General features: G+C 40.6%; 1 protein-coding gene across 2 annotated transcripts in view; it reads left to right on the top strand.

Annotated features, from left to right (window-relative positions):
- ZZEF1 (zinc finger ZZ-type and EF-hand domain containing 1) overlaps positions 1-20,116 on the top strand; it is a 168,770-nt gene that overhangs the window by 31,761 nt on the left and 116,893 nt on the right. For both annotated transcript variants that reach the window (XM_030185993.1, XM_030185994.1), the window contains exons 11-18: positions 4,592-4,740; positions 7,527-7,638; positions 8,226-8,441; positions 9,339-9,439; positions 13,487-13,656; positions 15,204-15,337; positions 18,439-18,509; positions 19,926-20,040. In XM_030185993.1, the coding sequence (XP_030041853.1) occupies positions 4,592-4,740; positions 7,527-7,638; positions 8,226-8,441; positions 9,339-9,439; positions 13,487-13,656; positions 15,204-15,337; positions 18,439-18,509; positions 19,926-20,040 (1,068 nt within the window). The remainder of the gene's footprint in view (positions 1-4,591; positions 4,741-7,526; positions 7,639-8,225; positions 8,442-9,338; positions 9,440-13,486; positions 13,657-15,203; positions 15,338-18,438; positions 18,510-19,925; positions 20,041-20,116) is intronic.

Raw genomic sequence — 20,116 nt, forward strand, 5'->3', positions numbered from 1 at the left:
TTTAACAAATGTAAATAAATAAGCCCCTTGTTCTTACGAGGTTTTTCTATCCTGTTACCATGCCCAGAATAGTCCCCTGGTCCTGGTGAATTATGCCTTGGCCTGATCTCTGCACGTTTTCGCCTATTGCCCTTATGTCTAATGCTACTAGATGCTCGTGGTCTGTAGAATTGATCGTTCTCCCAACCAGTTTATTCCTTGCTTATAGCATTCTTTTCTTTTTATGAACGTATTATTTTTTTGTTTGTTTCTAGATGTTGCTTAGTTCAAAGGGCTGACTTATATTCCATGATGCCGATATTGAAACCGCTGGAGATAGACCGGCTAACTCCCATGGTCACCAGTGAACCCTGAAATTCAGTGCTGGGGCCATATCCAGCCACTAGCATTGAATTTCTGCCTTTTTTCTGGGCACTGCAAACATACCTGGTTAAACCAATATTCATCGGCTGACCAGCTAAGTTATAGCAACCAAAGGTAGTCCTGCTATTTACATGGGTATTTAACTGGTCAGCCAATGAAAATCAGCTGTGTCACGTGACATAGCCTCCGAATGGGATATTCAGCAGGAGGTAGCTGGTTATGTCCCGCTGAATATTGGTGGATAGCTGGCTTGAGGGTATTTAACCGGCCAGGTGCCGTTCCTGGCCAGTTAAATACTTTTGAATATCAGCCAGCATGTGTCTTTGGACTCCTCAATTTACTTGCTCTGATTTAAAATGTTGCTGTTTTAACATACTTTGCTACTGCGCAGTGCTGTTGGATTGCCCAGGTTAGGTTTCTGGTGTATCCGCTCATGAGTTCCTAAGTCATAGGCTGATAAAGTTTCAGTAAATGGTGAATGAAGAGGTATTAAGGCCTTTTACAAAAGTAAGTGGCTAGAACCTGGAAAGTAGCTTTAGATTCATGTTTAGTTTGAGATATCATACATATCAAAGATATCTAAGTGATTTACAGTCATAAAAACAACAGCATAATATACAGTACAGTAGTTGTGGGGGATAATTACAATAGTGTGGCCAAAACCTACAAACAAATAAAAGAAGCACGTATACAAGCAAGAAGACAATTGATAAAAGAATTAAAAAACAGAGAAATGCTGAAGGGGTTGTTTACTAAAGCTTAGCTCGAGTTATCTGCAGCAGGGCTAATAAGAATAAAACGGGCCCTCCTGCAGATAACTTGAGCTAAGCTTTAGTAAACAGGGGGGGGGGGGGGGGGGGGGGGTTAGTGTGCCAGCACACACTGGCTTGCGGATAATTATAAACCAGTCCATCTCTTTTATTTTAAGAACTTGAAAACCTGTTTTGGGGGAATTAAGGTTCAGATTTTCCCTGATGTAGCGAAATCTACCCAACAAAGAAGGAAAGTTTTCCTTGTGTTAAAATCAAAAACATCTGATATAGGAGGGAACTTCTTCTTGGCATTTCCATGTAAATGCATTGTTAAATTGGGTCAGATTAAATACACCTTTTATGCACCTGAACACCTTAAATCATTTCTTGATTCAAGGCAGCAGTAACGATATAAATATAACGTGGGAATGTTAAGCCACTATCTTTTTTTTTTTTTTCCCCTAATTTTGTTAAAAAATACTTGTTTTAAATCCTCTCTAAATTCCACCGACCCCTCTCTCACCTTAATGTGGTCTAATGAAGCAAAAAAATTTATGTTATAGGAATTTGATAGAATACGATTTGTATATCTGTATAATTGTACGATATTTCCTTAAATGTTGTTTAATTTCCTCTTATGAATCATGGCTGTATTTCAATAACAAGTATTTTCTTGTTGTAATGTTTAAAATTAATAAACAAATTTAATAATAAACCAGTCCATCTCTAGGGAAAAGCTAGTCTGAAATAATGTGGCCCTTTGTGATTTGAATGCACTGCAGACGAAGTGCATAGATAAACGTCTGCAAAATAGGTTTCAAAAAGTACCGATTCGGACGTTTTGAGAATATGTTCATCCAAATGCTACTTTATGACAATTTTGGACGTTTTTGTCTTTCAAAAATGAGCCCCATTGTGCCATAAGGTCAGCTGAGAGAAGGAACACATGGACGTGATAATCCCAAAGAAATCAAATACCCTGTTCCTATTTAAGAGGCCACTTTTATTAAGGGCCATTAAGCCTTTTTAGCTCACTGTTAGCGAAAATAGGCTCCTGCACAAATACATTAAAGCATTTTGCCATGTTTTTCCTGTGTCCGTGTGTTAAACCGTGCTTTAATAATTTTTAAGAATGTTTCTCTGAGGGGGGTGTGGCGTGGGCATGGAAGCATTAACCAGCTAGTTTGTTATGGTTAGTGTACGCTAACTGGCTAACACAGAAGCACTTAACACCTCCTAAATAGAAGGTGTTAAGTGCACCCATGTTAGTTTTCTGCAGGTACTGCGTGCTATTGGGAACATTAACACATGACTTGAAAATAACGATATAGCGGAATTAGAAAAAGTTCAAAGAAGGGCGACCAAAATGATAGAGGGGATGGAACTCCTCTCATATTAGAAAAGGCTAAAGAAAGTGCTCTTCAGCTTGGAAATGAGACAGGACAGCTGAGGGGGGTTATGATTTGAGGTCTACAAAATTCTGAGTGGTGTAGAACAAGTAGAAGTGAATTGATTTTTTTTTCTTTTAACTCTTTCAAAAAGTACAAAGACCAGGGGGACACTCAATGAAATTACTTAGAAATACTTTTAAAACGAATTGGAGGAAATATTTTTTCCATTAGTTTACTCACCACCGAGGTCAGATTTATGGTTCTGTAATTACCAGTCTCCTTCTTACTTCTGCTCTTGTGCAAAGGAACAACATCTGCTGTCCTCCGGAACCACTCCAGATTCTAAGGAGGCATTGAAGAGGTCTGACAGCGGAGCCACCAGAACATCTCTGAGTTCCTTGAACACCCTCGGATGTATCCCATCAGGCCCCATTGCTTTGTCTACTTTTAGTTTAGCTAGCTCTTCATGAATACAGTCTTCTGAGAATCAGTCTGGAATAAACTTCCTGAGCCCCTACGTCTTGCCCCATCCTTGGCCACATTTAAATCTAGACTGAAAGCCCACCTCTTTAACATTGCTTTTGACTCATAACCACTTGTAACCACTCGCCTCCACCTACCCTCCTCTCCTCCTTCCTGTACATATTAATTGATTTGATTTGCTTACTTTATTTTTTGTCTATTAGATTGTAAGCTCTTTGAGCAGGGACTGTCTTTCTTCTATGTTTGTGCAGCGCTGCGTACGCCTTGTAGCACTATAGAAATGCTAAATAGTAGTAGTAGTCTCGGTCTACCATCCATCCATCCACATTAGCATTTGTTTTCTGGCCCCCTCCCTATCTCCCACCCCCACTTTCTGCGGCCAGGCTGAAAGAAAAAAAAAAGAGCTGTTTTTAGAGATCAGAGCATCATACAGCGGTGTGTGCATAGTCATCCTGCTTTTTGTTTTACCAACCTCTTACAGATCCCCTCCCTATTCCCCTCTTTCAGTTTGCAATTCAGAAAAAGCAGAGCTGTGGGGTTTCAGTTTTTAAGACAGAGAGAAACCCCAGAGCGAAACATTTTACTCTGCTTTTAGGTTTTGCAGAAGTTTGCTACTACTAATCATTTGACTACACAGCGCTGTACACTTTATATGCAGGTACTTTCTCTGTCCCTATGGGGCTCACAATCTATGTTTTTGTACCTGGGGCAACGGGAGGGTTAAGTGACTTGCCGAAGGTCACAAGGAGCTGCATTGGGAATTGAACCCAGGTTGCTAGGCTCAAAGCCCGCTGTACTAACCATTAGGTTACTTCTCCACTCCTAGGCTACTCCTCCACTTCTTACTCTTAGTAGAACTCTTAAAAAAAAAAAAAAGCTTTTGTTTAAACAAATACTGACCCTTCCGCACTATCAATATGAGCAAGCAAGCAAGTCCTGCTCACACAGTGATGTGCTGTATTGTAAAGGGGATGTAGGTCACGTGAAAGAAATGTATGGCAGCTTTGAAATGTGCAAATCCTCATTCCAGACATATGTGGACTAGAAATACATTTCTCAATTTAAATGTTGACAACTCAAAAATAAATAAGAGGCTGTCAAATCCCAAAGCTTGTGTACATAGAGATATACAGCATCCCCCCCCCCCCCCCCATGACGAGGATTCTTTTTAACACCCTCTTTTTACAACGCTGCGCTAGTGTTGAAGTGCACACTGCCCTATGAAGTCATGTACAAAAAAAAACCTAAGCAGAGTTTACTCCTGTGCAAGTTATAGAAATAAATAGAAACAAAAATAACAAGAAAACTATAAGGTGATACATTAGTACAATAAAAAGGTGGCATCGGGAAGCACACTATTTTTGTAACTTGCAAACTTGCACTAATAAGCCAGCTGTCTTGGTTTGAAGATGATTTGGACTCCGGTGTACATGGCATGGCATTCTTTGTGTTTTCAGAACTCAAGGCATAGTTTTGTAATCTTTTTCCCTCTTTTTTTTTTTTAATCATTTAAGCAGTGAATCGAGAGAAATGGAAATATATCATTCATGTTTGCTTCTTTGTTTTTGACTTTTCATCTTCTTTTTTTTTTTTCCTTTCTAGGTGAGGAAAGGAGCTATTGGTGCCCAGTGTGGCTTGATATTTGCATATAATTTGTCCTCTCAAAAATTTCACGCAGAGGAGCATTTTAAAAGATTTGAAAAGTATGACAAGTGGAAGCTGAAAGACTTTAGGCAGTTTTTGAAAAACAGGTGTGTTAAATTTGAGTAGAGAATATGCAAAAGATTTGACCTTGATTCATTAAAGGTATTTTTCCCACTTTGTACAGAATAAATTTGTTGCAAAATATTTAGGTCTTCTTCGTATTAAAGCCTGTTGCATTGGTAATACCGGTAAGAAAAACAAATGTATTTGGAATGATGGTACAGATCACTTCGACAAAATAGGTCTTGAGAATAACCACTATAAATTCTCACTGTTTTAAAAAATGTATTTGCTATAAAGAGTCTTGTGTTCATGGCTGCTAGTTTGTTTTGATATTTTATGGAGGGGTTCTTTTACCAAGCTGCGTTTAAAAAGTGACAAGATTTCCATTTTCCAAATTAATGGTCATGAGTAAATGTGGTCATTAGCATGTGGCCCTTCCCAAAAATTAGCGTGTGAGCCTTTACCACTACGTATTTTATAGGTGGTAAGGGCTCACATGCTAATTCCGTGCTAATCGGTGCATGGCAATGTAGCTGCATAGCTTATTTGCTCTCTGCCCCCAGAGACACCCCCTCTGAGAAAAAATTCTAAAAAATTATTTCACAAGTGGTTTGCATGCACACGTTCGAAACTTACCGCGGGACGCTGCCCTTTTAAGCTGCATTATGCACAAACTAGTGCTTTACCATAGCTTAGTAAAGGAAGTCCTTAATATTTAATACTGATGTTGTAGTTAGAAAACTGAATTGTTACTAGGATTTTTTTATGCTGATATTTTGTGTACCCTTATATTTCATCTTATTTTGTTGTTGTGTGTGTTTGTTGCTGTTCCCTGCTAAGAATATGCGTAAAGATCTAAAAATTAAACTGAATTAGTGATCCATTTGTGATAATGATGTACAGTCCTTCATGCATCCTTTTAGTTGATTAAGCCTCTGTACGTATAATAATGTTTAGTGTTGTTCCGGAAAAATATGGCTCCATAAAGATTTTCAAAATTTTGTTGGGAGGGGCATTTATGCAGTCTATACTAGCAGAGGCAAAGTATAATTCTTACAGTTGAACAAGTTTTTTTACCCCCAATTTTATTTGATTCATATAGTATACTAAAAAGGAGAATCAAATCACAATTTAAAGAAATAAATGAAAAGAGGAAAAAGCCAAGCATTAACGTGAGCCATTCTTTACCTTACTGTGCTTTCTCCGCGCCCAGCTACATCAATGGGGTGGGGGGGCCAACCTTACCACAGGACCCTGGTATAGCTTAGCAGAAAGAAAGTATTAGCATACAAGGTTCATAAAACACATATTTCACACTTCTGTACTTACATTTACATGAAAAGTTCAGCCAAAACCTGACTGCCCATTGTAAATACTCTTGCCTATGTAGCAGAACATTTTACCTCCTGGTTTAGGTAACTTTTGAAATACTCAGCTCTGGCTGAGCTAAGAAACAGAAGCTGGACTTGGGAACGTGGATCCTCCCCCATGGCTGTACAGAATACGGCCACGGAGCCGTCAGTACTGTTTTTAATTGATAGAGTGAATATTGATACTTACAGAACAACATCCAAAATATACCCAATAACATTTTATGTGCATGTGTTGATTTTATATGTTTGTCTGTGGTTAGTATGATTATGTATTAGATTTATTATATGTTTAAAACAGGGACGTAGCCAGAGCCCAAGGTGGCGGGGCACATTTTGGTCACTGCCCCGCCGCCCACTGCCACCGTTGTACATCTTGGCTGGCGGGGGTCCCCAACCCCTGCCAGCTAAAGACTTCATCCAGCACTGGTCTCCGGCACCGCCGCATTGCCTTCCCTGCTCCCTCTTCCCCTCACATCCAGCATGCTCAATTTCACTAAAAGGAGCGTGCCCGACGTGAGGGGAAGAGAGAGCAGGGCAGGCAATGCAGCGACACCGCCACAGACCAGCACTGGACAAAATCTTCAGCTGGCGGGGGTTGGGGACCCCCACCAGCCAACCAGGGGCCCAGAGCAAATTTTGGGGGTCCCATGGCCTCACCTATTTATCCCACTGGATTAAAACCCTCTGCCTCTTAGAGGCCTTTTTTTAATGAAGATAGGCAACACAAAAGTGTGGATAAATATGAAGTTCATAATGACTAGTTAGCAGTAAAGTTTATTTGGATGTCTTTATCAGGTTAATTTTACCTGGTTATTCAGTGACACTTACCAAGGTAAAAGTGCCACTGAATGTACCCAGATATCCAGATAACTTTAGGATGGTTGAGCCCAGTCAGTCTTATCCAGCTAAAGTCATGCTGTGTCCTCGGGACACCTCCAGCACCCCTACTTTTACTGTGGCTACATTTTATGTATCAAACAAATTGGACTCCAGAATGAGTTCAGAGAAGAGGAGGTCAAAACGTCAGAATTTGTTAGCATGCCTCCCAAAGTTGTCTAGCGAAATCTTGTGAATATCATCCTCTGTATATCTAAACATTGCATAAAGCTCTATGGATGAAGCTTTAAAAAAAAAAAAAATCTATTTGTGAGATATTAGTCATATTCCAGTGGTTCCTAAACCTGATCCTGGAGACACCCCAGCCAGTCAGGTTTTCAGGATATCCACAATGAATATTCATGAGATAGATTTGCATGCCATGGAGGCAGTGCATGCAGATCTCTCTCATGAATATTCATTGTGGATATCCTGAAAACCTGACTGGCTGGGGTGCCTCCAGGATCATGTTTGGGAACCACTGGTCGTATTCAATTGATGAATTGTTTTAAAAAGAAAGAAAAGTCAGTGGGAATAGCTTGAGTGAAAAGTTCCATCAGTAACCTACTTTTTATCTGTAGGAGTAACTCACAAGGTGCTGACCTAGGCGAAGATGATCCAGTTGGCTGGTTTGAGTTGGAAGATGAGTGGGATGAAGTAGATGTCAGAATGAAACAATGCCGAACAACCAAGGTCAGAAATCATTAATGGAAATATGGCAATTCATTCTGCTTGTCCCTTTTGCAGATGCCTGTCCAGTTTTTTCCTTATTGCTAGTTATGTAACAGATTTCTACCCAGTTACTTAATGCTTTGGCACTAAAACAGTTTAAAATATGCTGCAAAATTCATTCATATTTATTTCTTTTAAAAAGAGATTTTGCACCTTTCAAGAAATATATCTAGTTTTATAAAATCTCATCTTTCATAATTTGTTTTATTTCACCTTATTAGATTTACATATATACTAATAGTTCACCTGCTTACCATTTGGTTTTGGTTATTCTTAACTTCATTTTTGATTTTATGTTTTAATAATATCCTATAACTGTTTCTTACATATATATATATGTAAGTCGCTTAGCATTTTAGATTTGTGGCATATAAAAACCTACTTAATTCTTAGCATCCATTTCAGTTTCTCTTGTAAACCAAGTTACCTTTACTCAAATGCATATGTTACAAAGCTGTTGGATTTCTTCTTAAAGTGTCAAATGAAAACATTTTAATTTGTTGAGGAGACCTGAATAACATTTTGCTATGAATTTTGTATTTTTCTAGTATTTGATGGTGAAGTTTCTGTGCACACGGCAAGATACAGCTGAGCGTCTTGGAGTTCAAGGTCTGAGTACCTTTGGGTACCTTCGTCCTGTAGTCAAAGAGATGAACAGCAGCGCACACTGTCTGCAGTGTAAGAAGACAGTTGGTGATACTGTCTGTGGCATGACACTTCTGCTGAAAACCCTGCAGTTCATCCAGCAACTTACATTGGATCTGGTATGTTCACGGCATGCGTTAGCAACTATTTTTAAATGGCCATTAGTTGGAGTAACTTGTAGCCACGACAGTCTATGCTAGTGATTCTCAACTCAGTCCTTGGGACATACCTAGCCAGTCTGATTTTTTGGATAACAATGAATATGCATGAGAGATATTTGCATTCATTAATGTCTTTGTAGACAAATCTGTCTCATGTATAGTCATTGTGGATATTCTGAAAAACCCATCTGACTGGCTTAGAATCATTGATCTAGACCTGTAGGAAATGACTAGGTACCATATCAAACTGAAAAACCATAATCAAGCTTACTCTTCGAAGATAATTCACCTACATGAAACATCCCTCTGAAGTGGTCTTTGAAATCTTTTACTAACGCCAGGTGTTAACTAATGCTTGGATTTGTGGATTTTAATGAGTAGAACAGATTCCCAGTTACCATCCGACTACTATATAATTTAGCCTTTGTGCTGATATGATGGTAAGAGAGAGTTGAAATGAAGTGGTCATTCTAGACAAGGCTATAGGTTGTTCATTCTTCAAATCATTATTTAATCTCAGTTTGCACTGCATTATTGGAATAAATTCATTCCAGTTTTTAGGTGGATTTACTAGATTAGGATTCACAGGAGTAGCAGAATGGAATCGGCAGTGAAAATGTACCTATTTCTTTCATCTGTAACATTGATCTTAAATATTTCTTTGTTTTCTTTCATTGCTTTACTGTGTTATAAACCAGTCTAGCAGAGGAACTAGTAAGTACTTCTAGTAACAGGACCTACTAAGAAGAGGTGATGGAAGAAGTTAGAATCTTATTTCACAATGTTGATTGTGGTAGGCCTGTGTCTGTTTTCTTGGCTCCTATATCTTCCTTTTTTTTTTTTTTCCTTTGTTAGGAGCAGCAGAAGCAAAGCAGATTAGGAAACAAAACCTTCTTAGACCTCAGTGGCTTGGACCTGCCTCTATTTTGGAACTTTTACAGTAAATTGCAGCACAAGTAAGCTGAATTCATTGTAATTAAACATGGTTGCGAGAAAATATCACAAGTCATTTGATTCTGCCTTTTATTTAAAACTGCACTACTAATGGCTTTTTTAATTTGGTGTTTACTAGAACAAGGGGGAAAGCATGCAGAACATGGCTCATGGAATTCTTTCCAACCTCTCTGTGTTTGTGTGTGGTAGCTTTATTGTCTGTGTAGCTGTATTATCTCTGTGTATGTGTGACTTGGAGGCGAGAGGAAAGGGGACAGCTTGAATGGTGCAGTACCTAAATATTCTGTTGTCTTAGAAAGAATAATAAAATGAAACCAAATGTGATAATTTATCAAACCATTAGCTATCATTGACAACAGATTTGAAAGAATGGATTTTACAGTTTAACCACAGTGCACCACTGTATCACTGTCAGGGCTAGGTTATTATATTTGGCTCTAGGTGAACGTACATTTTGGGGTGCCTAACATGGATCCCCATTTACTTTGCTAACCCTCCTCCCCCCTTTGACTTACTACTATTTCTCTGAGGACAAGAAAAATAACAAGTCCTCACAGATGGGTGACCTCATCCGACGGAGCCTGTGTGGTGAAACTTCCCTAGTTTACATAAATCTGGTAACTATTAAGAGAGCCTGTCACACATCTGCACAAATTCCCACTCATTGCTGTCATATAGGACCTTCCTCAGTTTTCTTTCTTTTGCAGAGGCATAAAGGCATATCCCTATTGTGCTTGTGAAAACGTTTTATTTATTTATTTTTTTCTTTATCACTGTCATGCAGGCCTTTTGATTTTTCATCTGGGTAGCTGCCCTAGTTAATTTTTTTTTTTTTTGCACGTTTGCTCATTCAGGCCTCTTCACAGGCCTACAGATAAATCTTTTGGTAACATGTCCAGATTAAGCCCTTAGTGGCTTTAAGGATATAGCCAGTGTGGCAGGACAGTATCCAGAAGAGAGACCCGCAATTAGTGCTTGTTTTGCCTTGGGCCCAATCATGATCCCTTTCAATGGCTCCTCTGCTCCCAGCTGACAAAGAAGGCTTGGTGGCCATGAAGAACAGCCTGAAAGGGTATTTGATACTTCTAAGTCCAGTCCATCAAGGCTGCTTTGGACTCTGGGTATGCATTAGGAGTTCATGTTATATTCTTTGAATCGCTCTATTGTAAAGTTGAAGAGAATTATAGCAAATTATGAAATAAACATTGCTCTCTCTCAATCTCTTGCATCAATAAAACCCACTGACCAATTTACACCTGAAGAAGAGGAAGGATTTGTTCTCTTCTTCATCAAAACCAAGGGTTCACAGTGATGGGCAGAGGTCAAGAAGCATCAGCATTGTAATTCATCAGAGCATGGCACATAGAGCATCGAGGCACTGCATTCTCCGGTACTCATAAAGCGACCCACACACGGAGGACTGCTCATTCTCTTCAATACTGGTAGAGTCGCAAGTGTCTCCAAGGACTTGAGACCAGGTCACTATTTCTCCACAAGTGACTCAGAAGGATGTGGCGAGAAGAATATTCCCATGCATTTTTTGGTCATCAGCTGTTTTTGAGAAAATGCTCAGTAAGAAGATCAAAGAGCACTTGGAACATTTCCTTGCTTGACATGATGCTTGGCTTTTGACATTGTTAATGTCGATGTCAATGTAGAGCGTGTTCTACCCAGTACTTGACTTATTCATTTCTTGGAGTCAATTCATTGATTCCAAGACCTTGGAGTATCTCGTGCTTGATATCTGCTGCACCAGTGCCACTCTCCAGTGTATTTGGGGGGAGAGGGGGAGTAGCACAGGCGGGTATCAGTGTATAAGCGCCCCTACTGGTGTCTGTTGTCCTCTGAGATTCAGATGTATAGCTAGGCGCAAGCTCGGACTTCTCCAGTGGAGTTTTTTTAGGGGCATATTCAGAGTGCTTCTGAAATCTTTCTAAGATCCTACTTTCTGAAGAAGCAGCCTTGATTGACTTGCCATCGGATCCAGTTCCACCCCTTGAAAAGATGAATTCCCACTTCAAGAACTCTCCTTTACTGGTTTTGTTCAGGAAGTTATCGAATCCATTCCATTTAAGTTAGAGAATGAGGAGAACACAGGACAAAAACATTTAGTTATCCTTCAGTTTGTCAGTCCTCCCAAGGAGTCTGTGACAGTGACCATTCACAGAATCCTTAAAGATTGTTCAGATGAGAATGTGGGAGACCCTCCCATCTCTTTGTATATCCTATCAAGAAAAAGGTTGAATTTATGTATGGGGTTCAGAAGGCTCCCAGGTTAAAAAAGCAACAGTTTCCTCATCATTCTGTTGTGGTCAAATCCACTCTCAAAAGGCCCAGAAGTTACCAGTCTCATTCCTCAGTGTTCTCGGAGAGGGAAGCCCAGGTGTTGGATACTTTTGGGAGGAAGTTTTTTCAGAATGTTGTGCTCATCATGAGCCAATAGATGTGAAAAATGTTGCACAAGACAGAGGAGTTTGTGGACCCTTTCCCTCACATAAAGCAATGCAACTCCATTCACTAGTGGGCAAAGGGGAAAGTGTGGAAAATATGTGGTCTTGAGTGACCTATGATTTTGAAATTGCATCAAGAGCTTCTGCACTTAGTATTGGGCCTGCAGAGTCAAACAGCTTTGAACATTTGATTTCAGATATGACATGTTGGCATGCCTTACCGGGGGGGGGGAGAAGGGGGGAATCTATTCAGAGATAAGATTAAGGAGGCAGTTTCTCTCATTAAGGAACATTGGGGTATTCCCTAATGCTGATCACACCTGAGCAGTCCCCCCTTCCCCTCGTCTTTCTTCTTCCATGCCTACTCCTCCTCAGCACACTCCTGCCACAACACTCACTGTCATTCTTCAAGATTAGTTTTATGCCTTGTGGCATGCTAGTTACACTGAAAGTAGGCATACCAGGCTCACTGACGTGGGGAGAAGATTGGAGAACTGATAAATTCTAAAAAATATTGAGACATATTAGCCATCCTTCTAGCTTCTTCACAGTAATGCAGAAATCTGAAGAATCCTGAAAGCAGTTGACAATCCTAGCCTCTTGAGTCCTGAGCACATGTGAAAGGGTTTTCATAAAGATTTATGCTCTAGTTATGTGCCTAGGTTGCCTGTGGTTTAATCTAGCCCTGTTCATGGCAAGAGCTATTAGATGGCAGTGTACATAGCGACCATTAAGAAAGCAGTATGATTCATTCAGTAGGTTTGAGTAGAATTCTCAGCAAAGAAAATGAATTACACCTCAGACTCACTAAAAGTAACCAATAAGGGACAGGGAATTTATTTCTAATCCCTGTGTGTGTGTAGGGAACTGGAGAGAGACAGTTTGATAAGAGCAGTTACCAAATTGCTACATTTCACTGTGTTTCTATGCTGCAGAAAATGAAACTACTACCACTGAAATGCCTTGGGTTATTTTTTTGAGGAGCTTATATCTCTGGAACCCCATTGTGGCCCATTTTCAAACCTGATGAGAGTAACTTTAGAAGGGGGGGGGGGGGGGGGGTGCCTAGCAAAGTGCCATTTAAGGTGTCTATGTGGCAGCATGGGCATTTACATTAGCCCTAGAGTCAGTGCAAAGTTCTGCACCTGTATTTGTCAAGTACACACATAAATTACATTATTGTATAATCTAGATGTGTAGTGGCATGCTTCATTCCATCCCTGTGCACTCCAACTGGCAAAGTACACACCGTCGTTTGAAAGCGTGTACTTTGGTACAAGCTGGTATTTTTAAGAGGTCATTTATGTACATATATGACCACCTTTGCACATAAATGACTAAAAGACCCCTAAAGTGGGTCCATATTTTAAGCTTAAAAGTATGCACCCCTTTATTCTAAAAATGTTCCTGCTCTGTAAATTTGTGGAGAAAGATTTTGCTCCAGGCAGATGGACAGATGAACATTCTTGACCCCTTATGATGATGTGAAAGTGCCTATTCTTAGATAAAATGCTGAGTTTGGAAGTTTATTGTTACATGCTTGTCAGATGTAGAACTGGCATTTTCCACTGATTTTTGCCTCCCCCCGCTTGCCCATAGTTCCAGAGAAGAGTGTGTCTATGCTCAGACACTGTTGTTGCAGGTCCTCCAGAGCTGCTTTTCTGCACTGACTGGGGACAGTCAGACTCAGAAATACCAGGAGACTGCACAGAACAAAGCTTCAGACCAGACTGAGCCTGCCCAGGAACTCTATCAACATTTATGTGAAGGTGATATGTTTTAATGCACTACTATCAAATGTAATTCAGAGCTGTAGAGGCCATGTTGATACAAAATAAAGACTTAGCTAAAGAGCAATATCTTTTAAGGGGTCAGAGTTCTATGGCCTGCAGCTGAGAATATAACCTTAGGAATGGGGACTGGAATAACTGGGAAGGATAGATGGGCTGGTTGGTGTCTTTCTGTTGTCATCTATTATATGACTGAAAAGACGAGCATGGGGTGGCAATTTTCAAAGTATTTTCTTTAGATAAAAAAAGTGTTCACTCAAGGAAGAAACATTTTTCAAAATTTGTCTTTCCTCCCACCAGTGTGGTGTTAGGGGTGGGTCAGAACAGTTCCAGATCTCTCCCCACAAAGTACACATGGAAAGTTTTAAACTCCCCTGCATATATTTCCTGGCAGGAGTTTGCACCTGTCGAATCTGCAAGTACCTATGTCCTCAGCAGTGGCGTTCCTAGGGGGTTGACACCCGGGGCGGATCGCTGATGCGCCCCCCCCCCCCCCCCCGGGTGCAGCGCCCCCCCGGATGCAGCATGACCCCCCCCCCCCCATCCGGGTGCACGCCGCTGGGGGGGTGCCGTGTGCGCCTGTCCATCGTTGGTTCCATGCTCCCTCTGCCCCGGAACAGGAAGTAACAGGCACCCCCCCCCCAGCGGCGTGCACCCGGGGCGGACCGCCCCCCCCTAGGAACGCCACTGGTCCTCAGTTCCTGCCAGAGCAAGGGGAGGCTACACAACAGGTGGAGGTGTGCTGGTTCCCTACGTAAAACAGTCAGAGCACAAGGAGAGTAGGGAGAGTGGCTCTTAAACACCGAAGGAGACGTGTAGATGGCTAAAAGTCTTTATTACAAAACATCAAATGCACTCGACACAGCAGCTGTGTTTCGGCACCTAAGCGCCTGCCTCAGGAGTCTTATGATGTAATGCTGATATTAAAAGAAGATATCCTTATCAAATTTTGTATTGGAAATGGGTATAAACATAACCCCAAAACTAGGAAGAAATCTTCGTGGACTGCCAAAGCGGTTTCAGTGAAGTATCAGACAAGACAACTCTCACAGGCAGTTTCCCTTTGAAAATAAGCTTACTGGCTCATGGATATTCAGCCTCCCCATGAGTTTTGAAAGTCTGGCCCTAGATGTTCTTTATTTATTAGAAACAGTTGAGAATAATACAAAGACACGCTAGAACATAAATCTGAAGATGGTCTGAGGAGCTCACGTACTCTGTCTTTTTTTGGGATTAAAGTCGGTTGCATCCTGCAGAGAACTCTGATTTTGAAATGACATACGTGGTTCTGAGCCACACAGGCTTAAAATTTGAGCTGAACTTAGATCAATATTGAATAAAATGTCAACATCTCATGACAAAGTAATGTTACAGATCACAAGTGCCTTTAAATGTTTAGTATGTGTTGTGTTTGCTGTGAAAACAGCTATGAGAGCTTAAAAAAAAGTTGTTAATGACAAGACAGAACAGTTTGCTGAAACTTTACTCTTCTGATATTCATTGGAATATGTTTGTCTTCTGAGCAGTTGTGGATAATGTTGGCAATGACCCAGAGCCTGCCAATGGACTCAAGGAAGAAGTTATTCACACCTTAGTGAATGGAGCCGCTATCTTTTTCCCAAACCGGCATACCAGAAAGAATCAGCTATTCTCAATGATGGTAATGATCTAACAACAGATTGGAAACTTCCATGTGCACTAAACCAGTTGACCAAGTACTTCACTGGTCACTTTTCCGCTTGGGCTAGGAATTTTCATGCAGTGTGAGATGCTACTGCATAGCACTGCACAGTTCTTTCCCAACCAGTTAAGATCCTCATTTTCTCCTTTGATATCTAGTTGCACAGCAGCATTGTTGCCACACTGCCCTTTGATTTGACTTTATATGAAGGATAAACTTCAAAGCCGTGACAGGGGGTAAAGCAATGTGTTAACTCATAGAAATTTCCCTCACATGGGTAGTCGGGTCTATAAAAGATCAGGTTTACTTGCATGCAGCCTGTATGAGGGCAATTTCATAACGAGTACCTATTTTATTAAAGCAGCCTGGGTACCTATGTGCCTTTATAGAATAGGGTCTCAGACATTGTTCTTTCTCATTTTTGTTGGCCCATATGCTTATGAAAAACATTTTCCACCCGATATTCAGTACTATTTAACTGGCCAAATGGGTCTTGGTCGGTTAAATAGCTCTTAACCAGCTATCTTCGAATATTCAGCTGGAGATGGCTGGTTATCTCTTGCTGAATTTTCGTGTTCCAGCACTTAATGGATAACTGGCTATATCGTGTGATATAACCGGCTATACACTAATATTCAGTACATCGCCTGCTAACTTTGGTGGCCAAATTCAGCCACCGAAATAGGCCTATCTTTGGCCAGTTTCAACTTAACCAGCCAGCGCTGAATATTTTGGCCGGTAAAGTTGAAGCCAGCCAAAACTAAACTGGATAGTTAATGCCAATCACTGGAAACGGCCCGACATTGAATATCCATGCTCGGCGCCAACCACGGGAGTTAGCCCTGCTAACTCCCATGGTTTTGAATATCGGCCCCTTTGTGCCCAAGTTTTCAGCCTTGACGCGATGTGTGCGATATAGCCTGTGTTCACAAGATAGCCAGCAAAACTTTTGTGCATGCAGTTGCTAGGCATGTACGTTTCCTTTCTGACCTTCCTAGACTCCTTTTGTGCTTAGATGTTCCTCTTGTTGGGGTTGGGGTGAGGTTTGCCTAATTTATCTCAAGAAAAGGTATACATGTGTGTGCAATTTTCCTAGAATAATTTCCAAATCGAAAGCACATGCAGGCTTTCACTTTAAAAGTGTGTGCATGCTTTTCTCTGTTGCAGACCATAAGCCTTTTATAAAACTGTGTGCGTAAAAAGTGTTTGTACCAAAGGATTGCATGTACTTTTACTCTCCCCACGTGCAGGCATTCCCAAGGGCATGGATTTATAGCTGTAGGGGTGGAGCTACTACTACTACTTATCATTTCTATGTCGCTATTAGACATACGCAGCGCTGTACACTTGAACATGAAGAGACAGTCCCTGCTCGACAGAGCTTACAATCTAATTAGGACAGGCAAACAGGACAAATAAGAGATAAGGGAATTAAGGTGGGAATGATAAAATACGGGTACTGAACAAGTGAGTAAGGGTTAGGAGTTAAAAGCAGCATCAAAAAGGTGGGCTTTTAGCCTAGATTTGAAGACAGCCAGAGATGGACCTTGACATCATGACTCAGGAAGTCTATTCCAGGCATATGGTGCAGCAAGATAAAAGGAACGGATTCTGGAGTTAGCGGTGTAGGAGAAGGGTGCAGATAAGAGAGATTTACCCAGTGAACGGAGTTCCCGGGCAGGAGTGTAGGGAGAGATAAGAGTGGAGAGGTACTGAGGAGCTGCAGAGTGAATGCACTTGTAAGTCAATGAGAGGAGTTTGAACTGTATGCAAAAATGGATAGGGAGTCAGTGAAATGACTTGACATGGGTTTGTGTACATCTTTGGAGCAGGTGTAAATTTGTGCCCTTGCATTTGCACGCTACTGGGGCTGATTTTGGGAGACTTTTATCCACAACCTGATTCCCAGAGCAAGGAGTATGATACTTAGTGAGAGAGATCTTTAGTCCCAAAGAGAACAGCCACCTGACCACCTATAGGCTTTGTGGAGGGCAGTAGGAAGGGTGGAAAAGGGGTTATTAATATAGTAGGAGGTTATAAGAACAAAGGCCTCTTACCAATTTAGTATTTCTGCAAGGATATTGTTGGGTGGGGTTAAATAGAATTTGGATATTCTTTTGGAACAAAATTAGAATGAAATATGTTGGATTGTAATTTGTTTCATCATTGTGTTTTCTGCATCTAATTCATTCAGTAAAACAAAACAAAAAAGCAGGAATAAAACACACACCTTCTTGGACTTAAAACAGAGAAAATGACAGCAGATAAAGACCATATGGCCTATCCATTCTGCCCTTTCATACTCTCTATGGTTGTTAGTTGGAATCTAATTCATCTATTAGGTTACTCTATAAGTTGTGCCTGCAAATTGGCATGCTAGTCAGAAATTTGAGCGCCTAACTTCTAGAATCAGAGGGTTAAATGTTCAGCAGCTGTACTGAATTGACAGCACTTAATGAAAGCTTTTCCATTGTATGTTCAGAATTGGCAGCTACAGTGCTAATTTCTTTAAAACATCCTGCCATTGTGACTACACCTTTGAGTTTTAGGGGGCTTAGTTTTCATTCTCTGTTTACTGATCTTTCTAACAGCATTGCCCACAAAGTGGTGAAGTTTTTAACAGTACTTGTTTTTTAATAATGTGTTTGTGAAGCTCAGCTTGCCGATCTCATTTTGCGTAGGCCATTGAATGATTTTCAGATGACAAGTTTGGGTCTTTACTTCCTTGAACTGGATTAGAGCCAGTGACCAAGAGTAAAAGGCTGTATTTTACATGCAAATCCAACGAGTCTCTTAATTATGCTTTATTATCATGAATTTTAGTCAATAAGGATGCTTTCTAGAACTTGTTGCTGCCCATTAGGTAATTCAAAGTCTGTCATTTCGGAGAGAAACAACCTGTTGCCATCACCAGAACAAGTAGGCACATTTGGTTTCTCTTTTGATGCAACAAATGGTCAATCAGCCTAAGTCGCCTTCTGACACTTGTCTTGTAATGTTTTCACTTCAGATCCATTTCATCCTACAGCCATAATATTTCTTTGAAATGTTTGAACAATGCTCCTTTTTCATTTTTTCAGAAAAACATCACCAACAAAGACCAGCCACAGTCTGTCTACCTCACTTTCCGATCTCTGTGCACTTACTTTAGGTACGTTCAGTTTTTACAGCAGATATGTTTTGTAATTTGTTCAGCAGTGCATTATGGGATATCTCAAATGAAGTGGGTAATTTTGTATGGGCCCTGAGCATATAGAATAGTGCTTTACACACCCAGAATTAGGCACTTTAAAAACATAGACAGCAACTCTATGAATAGGCGCCCTAAGGGTAGGTGGTAAAAACGTATTCTGTAACAGAACCTAGGTGCCTAGATTCCATTATAAGTACATAAGTATTGCCATACTGGGACAGACCTAAGGTCCATCAAGCCCAGCATCCTGTTTCCAACAGTGGCCAATCCAGGCCACAAATACCTGGCAAGTGGAGGAGTGGCCTAGTGGTTAGGGTGGTGGACTTTGGTCCTGAGGAACTGAGTTCAATTCCCATTTCAGGCACAGGCAGCTCCTTGTGACTCTGGGCAAGTCACTTAACCCTCCATTGCCCCATGTAAGCCACATTGAGCCTGCCATGAGTGGGAAAGTGCGGGGTACAAGTATAACAAAAAAAAAATAAAATAAAAATAAAAAGTCCAAAACATTTTATACTGCTTATCCCAGAAATAGTGGATTTTCCCCAAGTCCAATTTAATAATGGTCTATGGACTTTTCCTTTAGGAAGCTGTCCAAACCTTTTTAAAACTCTGCTAAGCTAACCGCCTTTACCATATTCTCTGGCAACGAATTCCAGAGTTTAATTACACGTTGAGTGAAGAAAAATTTAGAATACTAGCATAACCTGGAATTGATGAGCCTAGAACTGGTGTAAGTTCTGGCACCTAAATGCAGTAGAGTCACATGTATTTTACAGTATTTGCCTGAATACACTAAGTGGGAGCCCTGCCTATGTCTTGCCCATGTGTATGCTCCCTTGCGAGTACACGCTATACAAGATAAATACATGACTAGTGCTTAGACAGCAGACTCAATACGTGCACATACACATGTGTATGCTTGCATTCTATACATAAATGTGAAAGCCTAGTTTATAGAATTTTTCCTCATAAGGGGGTAATTCTCGACAGGCTGCCTAAAGTTAGGTGCCGGGATGATGCATGCTAATGGTGAATTGTAGAATTGCCCTTATAAGGGGGTAATTCTCTACATGTCACCTAAAGTTAGATGCTGGTTTGATGAACACTAATAGCCCACTTTCATAGTGAAATATAAGTGACTTGCTCTTGTATGTTGTCTTCTCCCTGATAGTTGAAGGATGTGCATTATAAAGCTTACTAGGTCATGATAAATGTAAGTGCTTTATGGTCTACTGCAAGTTTCTTGACCTGTTGTTATAAGATAATTGCTTACTAAGCCAGTTTACCTTACTACTTGTATATATCATTGTAAATGTATGACTGCTCATTGCTGGGCATCCGGTAGAGCGTAAATGAAAATCTTCTCCTTTCTAGTGAAAAGGATCCAGGTGGACTGCTCATGTTGCCAGAGAAGGAAACTACTGAAGATTTTGACATTAGTCAAGCACTGTCTGTAATGGATGCACTGTTGCTGGTATCAACACAAGAGGTGGGTATGCTGTGAATCTGTTTGATTTAATATTTATATTCTCTCTGGAACGCTAGGACTATAAAATATTTGGTTC

The sequence above is a fragment of the Microcaecilia unicolor genome, chromosome 13, assembly GCF_901765095.1.
Source record: "Microcaecilia unicolor chromosome 13, aMicUni1.1, whole genome shotgun sequence".
NCBI lineage: Eukaryota > Metazoa > Chordata > Amphibia > Gymnophiona > Siphonopidae > Microcaecilia > Microcaecilia unicolor.